Below are 14,149 nucleotides of genomic sequence, written 5' to 3'. Positions count from 1 at the left end.
AGGATTCCCTTTATACGAAATGTCTAGAATATGAAAATCCACAGAGACGGAAAGAGGATTAATGGTTTCCAGGTGCTGAGGCCACTGAAGGGAAATGGGGAGTGCTTGCTTTTTGGGGGTGATGAATGTATTCTAAAATGGACCGTGGTGATGGTTGTACAATTTTGTGACTAGGCGAAAACCCACTCGATTGTAAGTGATGAATTGTATGGTATGGAAACCGGACCACAATAAATGCTATTTAAAACGTAAAATGTAGCCCAAAGTGAGAACTATGATAAAGAAAATGAAAAACCCAGAGGAGGGCTGATGTGGTCTAAGTGGCGGAGTCCCTGGGGGGGAGACCCCCACCCGCAGGCGTCACTGCCGCTCACTCCGTGATGTTCAGTCCTACACCGCTGGCAGCCTGCCTTGCTCTCTCTCTGACTACTAATGCCCTCTCCTCTCTCCCTTCAGCTGGGGGGAAGCCCGTCCTGTGAAACCCACCCCCTTCCCAAAGCCCGCCATCTTGGAGACACTCACCTGCGGCTGAAGGCCAGGTCCATGACCCGGCGCTGTTTGTGCCAGCGCTCATAGTCACATTCCGACACCAAGCCTTGGCCAAAGAGTCTGCCGGAGACAAAGGTCTGACGTGAGAAATGGGGAGGAAAGGGGGACTGATGGCTTCAGCAGATGGGATCCCCTTTCAGGATGGTGGGAATGTTCTGGAGCTACACAGTGGTGATGGCTACACCATACTGTGATTGGACCAAATGCCACAGAATTATAACTCCAAGGTGGTTAAAATGATGACTTTTGTGAATTTTACCACGACAAAAAATAACTAAGAAATGGGATGGCCGTGTGCCCCAACCTTGCAACCCCCCCACCCGCCCATCCGCTATCCAAAGGGGAAAGAGGAGAAGGAAGGTGACAATGACAAGAGTGGTGGCCACTATATGGGGCACCTGTTGTATGCCTGGAAGCCAGGGCTCAGGCCTTCATGCTATGCCCAATGCCCTGGGCCCTGCGGCCCCCCTGCCTGCCACCAGAGAATTTCCCGTCCTCTCCCCCAGCCCCTCCTCAAGCCTTACCTCTCACCAAACACAGTCTGGATTGCGTGGTACATCTTGGAGTCCTTGTTGTACTTGGTGGACATCAGGAACTTCTAAACATCCCCAAAAAGCCAACATGAGCTCGTGCACCCGTGAGAGGCTACAAAGGACTAAGTAGTTTTCTGAACTCTTGGGAAACAATGCCCCAGCAGTCACCATTACCTGAATCCCAGCTGTGGCATGAGGACTTCGTCTAGCACAATCTCACCTAACCCTCCAGGAACCCTGCCTTCCAGCAACAGCATCTTGTTTGGGGATGAGGAATGCAGGGCACAGAGGGGTGCAGTGATATTCCTGTGGCCACACAGTGAGAGTGTGTGGGGGGTCCTCAATTCCGTGCCCACGCATGGACCTCAGGACACACCATCTTCCAAAGCAGCGAGAACCAGAGCGGGGAAGGGGAGAAGCTCAAAGGGAGGCCTTCTGGGACACAGGAGAGACCCTCAGCACAGATTCAGTATCATTAGTGCCAACCTAGGCACAGAAGTCAAGGAAGGCTTCTTGGAGGAAGGATCTCAACTTGCCTCACCGCAAGCTCGATGGTAGCAATAATAACATTGGCTGACAGATCTTGAGCCAGTACAGCCAAAGCTCAGGCTTGAATTTGGAATCAGCTGGCTTGAATTTGGACCCAGGCTCAGCATCTTGGTTCTACCACTTGTTAACTCTATGACCACAGGCAAGTTACTCATCTCCTCTGCCTTCAGCTTCCTCATCTCCCCTGATGGGGTAAGAAGAGTGCCTGCCTGGGAAGGTTGCTGTGAAGAGTAAATTCACTCTGCATGAAAAGTCTGAGAGCACTGGGACACAGCAGCTGCTCCATAAATGCCAGGGCCACACCAGCATCCTATAGCTCACTTAGTGCACAGTCATCCCGAAGATGTAGGTGCTATTTTTATGCTCATCTTACATATGATGAAGAAACTGAGATTTAAAATGCCTGAGGTCACACACACGGTGAATGTCGGACCTAGGGTTTGAATCCAGGCAGTTTGCCATGGGAGAGAGGAAAGAGAAGACTGTGATCCAGGCAGAGAAAGCCCAGGCCACATGCTGCCTTCAGGCAGAGGAAGAAGTGGGGAGGGGCAGCAGCGGGGCTGGATCCCAGAGGTCTGCCTATGGCTCACTGAGCTTTATCCCGTGGGCACTGGAAAGAAGCAAGGCGATATCTCTTCTCTACATTAACCCAGGGACTGCTGGTATCTGGGAGCTGAGCCTAGGGGGGTGTAATATCAATTTTTCAGGGAAAGAAAACCCCCAAAATGGTTGACTTTGGATCATGAGCCATATCCTGAGAACCCCAGCCCCCATCCCCGAAACACTGTCACTTATAAACCAACTTTTGTCACTATCCACTCCTACAGTTTCCATCCCTATGACAATAAAGGCTCAACTCCCAGGTCCCTCTAAAACATCCCTAAATAACCCAAGGTCTGTGCTAACCCCCCAACCTAAACTGAGGAATCTCCACACTGAGGTACAGCAGCCTCAACACAGGCTCCAATCATGTGTCCCCATAGTAGGGGGTCCCCATGTCTGCTGTCCCTGGGGCTGGGGATCCTTTGAAGGCCCAGTGAGCTAGGTTCTGGGACATGAGGGGTGAATGCGGCACCCTCAGCACCTTTGCTGCCTTCTCTGAGTGTCCATACTGACAGCACTCTTCTGCACATTAAGGGATAACTGCTGGGAAGTTGACCTCTTGCCATAAGCAGTAAAAGAAAATTTTTTTAAAGGCAAAATGCATGAAATGTCTGTTTTCAGACACTAGACAAAAGGACGTGCAGGACTGTGAATCCCAAGAGAAGAAAAAGGAAAAAAAAAAAGATGTGAGCCGTACAACCTAAGATTACTCCAACTTTCTATAATTTCAAGATAAAGGCAATAAAATATAAAACTGAAATATAGCCCAGCAGGCTTTCCAAGTTGGTAAGATAGAAATCAGAATCCAGACAGGCCAGAGGAGGCTAGAATTTATAAGACAGAGCACCCGAGGGAAGGGAACAATGCATAGGAAGAGGTCCTATGCAGAAATCTGCACAGGGATGCCCTACATCTTTGGATGAATGACCCATACATGCACATAGTGAACACAAGACCAAATTCAAAACAACTTCTAGGAAAAGGAGAAATATGGAGTAACTACAGGCTAAACTATTCTCAGAGCTTACACAGCCCAAGAACTGTTCAACTTCCCAAAGGAATGAAACAAAAGTGAGCACTCAACAATGTACAACTCACAATGTCCAGGGTCCAACATGAAATCACTAGACATGTCAAAGAGCAGAAAAGTCTACCTATAACCAGGCCCAGAAATAACAGAGATGACGGAGTTTGCAGACAGGAACTTCAACACATTTATTATGAATATTGCAAATACTCCAAGGAATGCACATATCCAAGAAGTTCGAAGACTCCTACAGAGCATTAACAGAAAGAAAAGTACACCAAGGAAGATCATAATCAAATTTCTGACACCAGTGATAAAGAAAAAAATCTTTAGAGTAAACAGAGATGAAGTAGTATATCAGTAGACTGATATAAGTTAAAGATTATACTATAAATCCCAGGACTACCACTAAGAGAAAAAGAAAGAGGGCCAATAAGCAAATGATGGAGATAAGATGAAATACTAAAACATACTTAATCCAAAAGAAGGCAGGAAAGGAGGAGAGGAGAACAAAGAACAGATAGGACAGAGAACAGTAACAGTACGGTAGATTTAAACCTCACCATATCAATGATTATATTAAATATGAATAACCTAAGCACTCCAATTAAAAGGCATAGATTGTCAGACTGTAAAACAGCAAAACCCAACTATATGCTATCTATAGGAAACCCACTATAAATATAAAAACCCAGGGACACCTGGTGGCTCACTCCTTAAACATCTGCCTTTGGCTCAGGTCATGATCCCAGGGTCCTACATTGAGCTCTCTGCTCAGTGGGGAGTCTTCTTCTCTCCCTTTGTTCTCTCCCCCTCTCTCTCTCCCTTTCAAGTGAAAAAAATAATCTTTTTAAAAATGTGTGTGTATATATACACACACATACACACACATTTATATGTGTGTGTGTGTGTGGATATATATATATATATATATATATATATACATATATATATATATGTATATATATATATATATATAAACCCAAATGGGTTAAAAGTAAAAGGATGGTAAAAGATCAACTCTTCAACACTAAGCAGAAGACAGCTGGAGTAGCTACAAGAAATGGAATATTACCAAGGATAAAGGGGGACATTTCTAAAGATAAGAGGGTCAATTCATCACAAAGACATATCATTCCCAAATGTGTTCATGCCTAATAACAAAACTTCAAAATATATGAAGCAAAATAGATAGAACCAAAAGCAGAAATAGGAAAACCCATGATTGTGGTCAGAGTTTGACATTCCTCTCAAAGTAATTGCTAGAAAAACTATATAGAAAGTCAGTGAGGACTTAGAAGATTCAGCTAACACTACCAACCAACTTCTCCTGACATTTCTAAAATATTCCATTCAACAATCACAGAATATGCATGCTTTTTAAGTGTTCATAAACATTCACTAAGGAAGATCATAAGGGAGGTCATAAAATAAGCTTCAATTTGTTTAGATCAATTGAAATCATGAAGAGTATTTTCTCTGGCCTCATGGAAATAAACTAGAAATTAATAACAAAAGGTATTTGGAAATACCATAATATTTAGAAATTGAATAACATAATCTAAATAATCCATGAATCGAAGAAGAAATCACAAAGGAAGTTAGAAACTGTTTTGCACCAAATGAAAATAAAAGCACAACATATTGAAATTATGTTACATTTGTGCTAAAGTAGTACTTACAGGAGATATATAGCTGTAAGCACTTATATTAGAAAAGAAACAAGGTCTAGAATCAAATTTCTCATCTTCCACCTTAAAAAATTTGCACAAGAACAAATTAAATCCAAAGTGAGTAGAGGAAGGAAAAAATAAAGAGCAGAAATTAATAAAATAGAAAATGGACAAACAATGGAGAAATCCAATAAAACCAAAATCTGGTTCTTTGAAAAGATAAATAAAATTGATAAACCTTCTGCTACCCTGATGAAGAAAATAAGAGAAACCCAAATAACTGTTTGTAGGAATGAAAGAAGGGATATCACCACAAAGCCAGTAGATATGAAAAAGTTAATCAATACATATTATGGACAACTTCATACCAATGATTTTAACAATTAGATGAAATGGACAGATGTCTTGAAAGACATGAATTACTAAACCCAAGAAAAATAGAAAATTGGAATGGCCATAAATCAATTAAAGAAAGCGAGTAATTAAAACAAAACAAGAAGCAATTCCTTCAAAGAATATGCCAGGCCCAGATGGCTTCACTGGTGAGTCTTATTATAAACATTCACGGAAAAAATAGCATTACCCCATACAAATGCCCTCAGACGACAGAGGAGAGGGGACATTTCCCAACTCCCCTTACAAGGTCTATTAAACTGATTCCCAAACCAGAAAAAGGCATTTTAAGAAAATAATAAATATAGAAATAAAAAATTCTTGGCAGAAGATGAGTAACTTGTATCATGACCAGGAATGCAAGGTTGGCTTAACACTTGAACACTAACCAATGCATTCATCATATTAACATATATCGCTCAACTTTTCTTGCTGGGCATCACCAAGTTCTTTGCATGTGGTTTTTAGTGCTTTAAAAATGCATAAACTGTGTCTATATTTGAAATTAATTTAAAAAAATGATTTTCAGCATCCTCTTAGAGACACCATGGTGGTTCAGTCTTTTCTCCTGATCTGGACCCTCTGTCTCCTGCCAAGAATCACCCTGCTCAGCTGCTAAGTACCCAGCGTGAGAACAGAAGCACTGACGTTTATTGGGCACTTGCTGGGCATCAGGCACGGGCTGGGTGACTCACACGTGTTATTTCAGCTCCAGCATCATCTCTATTTTATAGATGAGGACACGGAGGCCCAGAGTGATGGCAGAACCACCAGACTTGAGCCCAGTTCAGCCAACTCCAAGGTAAATGATCTGCTGGCCATTCTTAGTGCTTAGTACCCACATGGCAGGTGTCCTCCTGTCCATAGTACAGACTGATCCATGCTCCCTGCTTCTTCATCTCTAACGTGGGGGCTAATGAAAGGCTCTCCCCCTGTGAGGATTAAATGGATTCATAATCGTGAAGTACATAAAGAAGTGCATGTTTATGTATCTGTTGTCCCTTTCTTCGTAAATAAATGTTTATATAAATATTTGTGAAATAAATCAATTGATCGTTAATTCTCATTCTAGTCCGGAGACAGAGGGGTTAAGATCCCACCTTGAAGATGAAGGAACCAAGGCTGAAAGAGATGAGCGAGCTAAATGTGTGTGCTACCTGGGCCACATTCCCAAACGGTGGGTGGTCAGAGAGAAAGACACCACTCGTTTCTGGATCCTTGGGAAACCAGCCCAAATGCTGGTGCCTCCAGGACATATCTCCTGCAGTCCCTGGGATCTGAGTTTCATGCCCCCAACCTGGGAACGGAAGGGCCCTCCCCACGGAACTACTCGGCTTCCTACCTTGACCGACTCAGGGCTCGTGACGATGACCGAGGTTTTGTGGAAGACATTGACCCGCACGACAGGGCCATACTTCTTAGCCCTAGAAACCAAAATGACCCAAAGGAGGCTGTCAGCTATGGGAGACGTGAATATCACCATCACCACCCAGCGGGAGGATCAGGGTGTCCCATCCTAGGACTCCCTGTTGAGTCACACACGCCCCCCCCCCCAAAACACACACTGGGTCTCCGTTTCCACATCCATGAAATGGGGTTGCTACACTTCTCCTTTGCTGGGAATCAAGCCAGATCACGTCTTTGAAAATGCTTTGGCAAGTGTAAAACACCACCACATACACTGACTATTACCGAGTCACACCCCCCACCCAGCTTACAGATGAAGAAACTGAGGCTCAGAATGTCTGATGGCTGGTCTCAGGTCGCACGGCTGGCGGAAGGCAGAGCTTGCCTTCTGAACCAGCCTCCTCTGCCTCTCCACTCAGGGGAGGAACTTTGGGGGTAGCAGTAACCTGGCGGGGGAGGGGGGATTGTATGCACTGGCCTGAGGGACAGGGGGTGGTGCCCCATGAGGGACCTGGGTTGGAGTAAGGGCAACAAATGACAACTGGGACCCACCAATCCAAAAACACATCTTGGAGCACGCGGCCACAAACCTCATCCTTCCTCCAAAAGTAGGGGAGATGTCCTAGAAGGAAACTAGAAGAAACGGGAAATATTAAGATCACCAGAAGTCACCGTTAAAGAGTGCCCCCCTTCCTACAGGACCCCGTGAGGTCGGCGTTATTAGGCCCACTTCGCAGATGGAAGGACTGAGGCACGAGGAGGTATGGTGCTGGCTCAAGGGCACCGGGCAGTAAGAATGAAGGCAGAACACAAAGTCAGGTCTGGCCAGCTCCAGACGTCTCCATAGAGAAGACAGAGAAGGATGAGACCATCTCCCTGGTGCAGGGGTGGGGGGCTGGCACGTGGAAAGTGGACAGTATTATTGTGCGCATTTACCTTGAGATATCCACTGAACATTGACTGCAGGCTGGACACCATCCTCCGCCTCATTCCAGCTGACCTTCCCTACTGCCGGGAGGTAGATCTGTTGTTAACCTGTCTTACAGGTGCGGCAGCACAGGCACAGAGGTGATCATCTGCTCACCGTGGTACGGTGGGGACCAGGCCACCCCAAAGTCCTTCTCACCAGGGGATTGTTTGGTGATGCTAAGTCTGCAGTGTGTGCATAAGTCTGGTGTGATCACCAGCATGTGATCAAGCCTGTTTGGCGTCAGCTTGTGGCAACTTTTAAGGTGCTTCCTATCCCCTGCATGACTTACTCCAGTCAAGCTCACTGACTGCACACCATCTAGAATGGACAACAAAACTGCAGATGGGGTTTCTGGGTCAGAGAACTCACCTCCTGGTGGGAGATGGAGAGCACATAAACAAATAGGTAAGTAAATATGCAGTCGGAGAGTGATGGGAGAAAAAGCTCAGGGGTGGATAGTCAGAGGCAGGGTCAGGAAATGGCCCTGTAAGAAGGTAACATGTGAGCTGCCATAAGTGAGGGACTTGGCTGCCCAGGTATCTGGGAGAAGAGCATTCCTGGCCAAGGAAATAGCAGGTGCAAATGTCCTGAGGTAGGAGTGTACTTGGTAAGTTCAAGGAACGGGGGGCAGGTGTTGAAGCTGGAGTACAGTGTTTAAGGGAGATGTGGTACAGAATAGGTTTCCCAAGGTAGGGGGCAGATCACCCATGGCCTTGTGGACTGCTGTCGAACTTTTGCTTTGACCTTGAAATTGGGGCCACTGGAGGGTTTTGAGCAGAGCAGAGACAGGGTCTGATGGGTTTTCAATGGCTCACAGTCACAGCTGCTGTGCTGGGAGTAAATGGGATGGATGGAGGGCAGGAAGGGAGGCAGGGGTACCAGCGAGGGGCTGTGAAAGGGGACACGGCTCAGACCCGTGCAGTCCAGAAGCCCCATTTCTAGTGTACATTGTAGGAAGAGCAGAGCGGACTTGCTGTGGCGGTGGGTGTGAGAGTGGTGTCAGGGCTGACCCGCGTCTCCTGCGCTGAGTGTCGGAAGGATGAATGGGGCTGCCATTTACTAAGGTGAGGAGGACTGAAAAGGAGCTGGTGGGGGGTGGCAGACCCCACCGTGCCCACCTCTGCCCTTGGGTATTTGAGGACCAGCATGGAGACTCTGCCGGGGGGTGCCCAGCTCTGCCTGCCGGAAGGGCGGGCCAGAAGTTCCTGCTCCACACCCCCAGGGCAGCCTCCACCAATGACCCTGTGCCCTCCATCTGGGTGCCCTCCCAGAGCTCCCCGGGGAGGGGGTGCCCCTCAGTTGCTCCCAGAGGTAGCTTGCTTTTTTGGCTTTCTGACCTCCTCCCTCTAATTGCCAGCTCCCCTCAGGATCACCCCCCCAAAACCACTTACAATTCCATTTTTGCCTCAGGATCGGCTCCTGGGGACCAACCTGAGACAAGTGGTTTAAATTAGGCATTGGGCTCTGAACGTGTCACGTCTGCAGAGGAAAGCTACTAAGGGAAGCAGCAGGTGAGTACGCACTTGAAGCCAGGCTACAGATGGGAATGTGACAGTCGGCAGCAGAGAGGCAGCACTTAGAGCCCGGGCAATGGAATCAGACCCCACCGGGGTTAGTGTAGACGGGGAAGAGACCCAACGACTGAGCCAGGCCATCAGGCAGCAAAGGGACCACCAACCAGGGAGACTGCGTGGGAGCTGCTAGGGAGGCTGGAGGCGAGCCGTGGGGAGTGGAGGGGGAAGGCTGCAGAGAGAGCAGGACAGGGAAGGGACGGGCGCCCCCCCAGGCTGCCCTGGGGCCAGGCAAGACCAGGACTGAAGTGTTTTTGTGCATGGAGCTACAGGGGTCACTGGTCACTGCGACCTTAGCCAGAGCAGGGTGGGCAGAGAGGCCGGGTGGCGGGCCCAAGAGAGGAAGAGGAGGAGGAATGGGGGCCCAAAGGTAGGTGGGCTTCTCAGGGGGTTGCTGAGGGGGTGCAGAGCCAGGGGGCGGCAGTTGGAGGGAACCGGAAGGGAAGAGACAGGTGGTGGGTTTTTTTCCTTTTTTTTTTTTTCTTTCATTCTTTCTTTCTTTCTTTCTTTTTTTTTTTTTAAACAACGTGTTATATAAAAATGGGAATGATGCAGGAGACAAGGAAAACCGCTGGCAGCGGGGGTGCTGCTGGGTGTTGCTGAACTTAGGGGCCGGCTCTCCTTGGCCGCAAGCCCTGAGGTCCGGGTGGGAAGGGCGCGTGGGCCCAGGGCAGGGAAGGGGCAGCAGCAGCCCGCGGCCCTGGAAGGAAGTTCTTCCAGGCTGTTCCATTTACTCGGGAGGTAGGAGGCAGGAATAAAGGCTGAGAGCGGGGATGGAGGGGGAGGTGGCAGGGACCGAAAAGAAGCACGAGCACTTGGAGAGTGGGAGGGCGGGTGCCGAGGAAAGAAGTGCCGCGTGGCCGCGGGCGGCGGAAGTGCGCTCCGGGTGAGCACCGTGAACTCACTCTGCTCCACCGCCGGAGAGACGGACCCTGGACATCGCACAGGACTGGCTGCGTTTCCAGAATAATCTAGGGTCCGTGGTCACTCGCCTTAGCTGCACGTGTCGGGAGAACGTTCTGTTTGGAATCGCCGGAGCGAGAACAGAGTCTCGACCCTCCTCACCCTCCCAGGCCTGTCTGAGCGCCTCCACTGGAAACACTGGGGCCCGCTGCCGTTTGGGGACGAAGGGCAGTGACCCCTCAAGAAGGCCCAGGGGACAGAGTGGCGTGGGGTCCCCCCCCCCCCGCAAGAAAGGAACTAAAATCCGTTCCTTCCAGGTCCTGCAGGGGGCGCTGGGGAGGCAAAGGCCGCGCGCGAAGCCCGGGGAAAGGATGCTGTAGCGCCGGGCCTGGGCTGGGGGTGGACGGGATGCGGCGGAGCCGCCCAGGGAGACGGGGAGGAGGGTGAAAATCCCCCTCCCGGCCCGGTCTGTGGCACTGGGGTTGGCACTGGGGCAATCCAAGGTTTCCTGAGGGCAGAGGAAAGTCTTGGCTGGTGGAGAAGCGGAGGTCGTCTGGAGAGCCCACTGGGAGGCGAGCCCCAGGGAGGAAGGGAGCCCCCACAATGGCTGAGTGAGGGTGAGGGGCCATGCCTGTGCCTCCTGCCAGAATGGGGTGGTGAGCGCTCAGCTGGGCACCCAAAGGTCCTTTGGACGTGCCACCCAACGGAGCCAGCAAGGGGTCACCACCATCACAGGAGCCAACTGGCAATTTGTTGAACAGACCCCACCTCGGGCAACCTGGCAAGTAGGAATGGGAAGAGGGAGATGATGCCCCCCAGGAGCCACCCTTGAAAAACCGATGCCAAAATAAGTAAAAACTGGAAGAGAGAGACCTTTTTGTTGTCAAGTTTACATCCATCCCACGCTACCGGGAGAGTGGGGGCTGATGAGGAAGTTGAGAGCAGTGAGAGAAAAATGAAGAAACCACAAGTATTTGTGTGGGATCCGAACGTGGGGTCTGAGTTTTCAGCTGTGACACGGAGGGTTGCAGTAGGATGTTGTCTGTGGGGAACTCCAGGAGGGCATCCTGGAAGAGAGGGCATCGTGGTGACTCCCGCTGAATAAGGAGGAGGATGGGCGGGGCGGGGGAGCACAGCAGCTGCCCCTTGTAAGGCTGAGGGATGCTTGCCTGAAAGTTGGCAAAGCCTGGAAGCACCAAGCGGCAAATGTTAGTACTAGACACTCGATATGTACACTTCTTTGCCAGTCATGGTGTTGCCAATCATGGTTTGAGGATCCAGCCTTTGAATAGCAAAGCAGCTGATCTGTGCTAGAAGAGGTTCCAGAACTTTCATTTAATGCAGTTTTATATGTGACCACCAAACAACTGTTAATCCCCAATCTTTTTGCATATGCCTCATTCAGTTCAACTCCTTAGACTAAAGCACCCAACTATAATTATATTTAATTATATAATTAAGGATTATATAATTAACCTCCTCCCACTCCTCCACCCACCCACACGCACCTGTAGGTCACACGTAGATTCTGCAGTGTAGGATTTGGGGGAGAATTCAGGCATAAAAGGGAAGAAATACAGACACATACTACTACAAGGACAAACCTGGAAAACACGGTACTCAGTGAAAGAAGCCAGCCACAAAGGGCCACATCTTGTATGACTGCATTTATATGTAATGTGCAAAACAGACAAATCTAGAGACAAAACAGATTAGTGGTTGCTTAGGGCCGGGGGATGAGGGGTCAGGGGAGATGAGGAGCAACAACTAGTGGGATTCTGTTTGCGGTGATGGAAATGTTCTGGAACCAGCAGTTAAGATTGAACAACTCTGTCACTATACTAAAAAGCACTGGTTGTACACTTTAGAAGGGTAAATCTTATGGCACAGTTTTATTTTTAAAATGCAACTTAAAAAAAAAAAAGAGATGGGCGAGGGGCCAAAAGGGGCTTGATTTAAGTTCTGCCTTCTCAAGACAAAGAGACTAGACCAGGTCTGCGGTGCTGGAAGTACATGGGTTTACGAGAAGACCAAGTCATGATGAGACCCAGCAGAATGAGCACAATGTTCATTCAACCCCAAGCTGTTCTTGGCTGATTTGAAAAGTTGGAAGGGTGACAGTGTACCTAACAGAGCTGGTAGGCAATTTCTACCACCCACTTTGAATCACTGTTTATTGAGTGTCTACTATGCATGTACCAGCTGTGGCTGTGCCAGATGTCAGGAACATGGTAGTGAACAAGACAGACACAGGCCTATGGGAAAGACAGACACTTAACAAGAGGTTGCACAGATAATTACCCAACTCTTACAATGACATAGAGTTTACAAAGCGAACATGATATTTTCAGGCATGGAAGCAGGTGGGACCTCCCTGAGGAGTTAGCATTGAAGCCAAGCCTGGAAGGTGAGGGGAAGAACCATCTGAGTGGCATGGAAGACAGAGCTGCTAAGCACGGGAAAAGGAAGACCCCAAGTGGGCGAGGGCACCTGGGAAGACAGAGAGCCAGCAGGGAGAACAATCACCTCCCTGTGTCACCAGCCACTGAGATCTTTCCCAAACCCACCAAATAGAGATTCAGGCTTCCAATGCCAGTTCATCTGGCTTGGGCTGGAAGTGGCCACCTTCCAGAATGTTCATATCCTGAGGTTTTAAAAAGTGTGTCTAATACCATTGTTTATTCATTCATTCAACAAATATTTATTGAGCATCTGCAATGTGCCAGGTGCTGGGGATACACGAGCGAACACACAGCGTCCCTGCCCTCCTGGGGCTCACATTCTAAAGGGGGGGAGACAGACACAGTCAACAGGTGAACAGACAGTCAACAAGTGAACAGAAGGTAACTTCAGGGGTGATGGCCCCTTAAGGAGTTTGCGGCTAGGTGGGCTTTTACACAGGGTGGATGGGGAACAGCAAGACCCTGGAACTGCAGGAGGGGGGGGGGGTTGCAGAAAGACAGGGGCAGCAGTGAGCAAGCTGGGGGGTGGGGGGGATGAAAACAGGACAGAGTGGGTTCTGAGAGCTCAGCAGGGGCCTTGCTGGCCATAGGGTGGACTTAATCTAGAATTAGATTTCCTTCTAAAGTGATGGAAAGCTTTTGGGGCAGAGAAATGACACGTTTGATTTAGCTTCAGAAAGGTAAGCTTCTGTTTGGGGGGGGGGTAGGTAAGTTGGGTGGGGGTGGGGGACAAGGATGGAATGGAAGTACTTAGGAGAAGACAAAAAGGATATACCAGGACAGAAATACGAAGGGGAATGTGACCAGAGTAGAGTGTGTTGCAATCCAGGTTGAGTGACCCCGTTCCGAGTCTTAAAGTTAAGAGTGCCTACTTCAGAGGCAAGGCTGACCCAGGCTTAATCTAGGCTTACCAACTGTGTGACCTTGGGCAGGTGACTTTGCCTCCGCGCGCCTCAGTCTCCGCGTCTGAACGATGGGGTAACAATAGCGCCTACCTAACAGGGTTGTCGCTGCCATCACGTTTGTGGGGCCCAGCAGAGCGCGGTGGGCGCCGAGCAGCTGCCGCGGCTGTGAGTAATTTGTTACTAAGAATAGTTAGCGCCCCTCTCCCGGCCGCCGTCTCCAAGCGGCCACGCGCAACGGCGAGGCTGGACCCCCGGCCCCGACGCCGGCTTGGACGCGGTCCCCCGGCCCCCCATTCGAGCGCCCCATCCAGGCCCCCGCCCCCACCCCCCGCTCACCTGGGCCGCGGCGGCCCGGGGATGTGCTCGTAGCGGCTGCGAGCGCGGTGCACGAAGGTGCAGCAGAGGCCGAAGGCGACCAGGACGGCGCTGCCGAGCAGCAGCAGCAGCCCGGGGCTCATGGCTCCCGGGCAGGCCAGGCCAGGGTCGGGGCCGGGCACCGAGGGGGCGGGAGGCCGCGAGCCGACTCAGCTGTCAGCGCCGCGCGCCGCCTCGGCCCGAGGCCCGGCGCGACCCAGCACCGCCTACTCCCGCTCGGCTCCGCCCC

At 49.8% G+C, this 14,149-nt stretch overlaps 1 protein-coding gene across 1 annotated transcript in view; it reads right to left on the bottom strand.

Annotated features, from left to right (window-relative positions):
• Window positions 1–14,149, bottom strand: part of LOC101688078 (cholesterol 24-hydroxylase) — a 32,495-nt gene extending 18,346 nt beyond the window's left edge. The window contains exons 1-5 of the mRNA XM_004754715.3: window positions 13,882–14,149; window positions 7,287–7,367; window positions 6,670–6,751; window positions 1,074–1,147; window positions 523–609 (exon numbers count right to left, since the gene is read on the bottom strand). Of these exons, the coding sequence (XP_004754772.1) occupies window positions 523–609; window positions 1,074–1,147; window positions 6,670–6,751; window positions 7,287–7,367; window positions 13,882–14,003 (446 nt within the window). The 5' untranslated portion in view covers window positions 14,004–14,149. The remainder of the gene's footprint in view (window positions 1–522; window positions 610–1,073; window positions 1,148–6,669; window positions 6,752–7,286; window positions 7,368–13,881) is intronic.

This window comes from Mustela putorius, unplaced genomic scaffold (genome assembly GCF_011764305.1).
Source record: "Mustela putorius furo isolate JIRA1106 unplaced genomic scaffold, ASM1176430v1.1 tig00000129_pilon_pilon_pilon, whole genome shotgun sequence".
Classification (NCBI taxonomy): Eukaryota; Metazoa; Chordata; class Mammalia; order Carnivora; family Mustelidae; genus Mustela; species Mustela putorius.
Note: the sequence above shows the minus strand (reverse complement) of the source record. Positions and strands in the feature narration are given on the sequence as shown.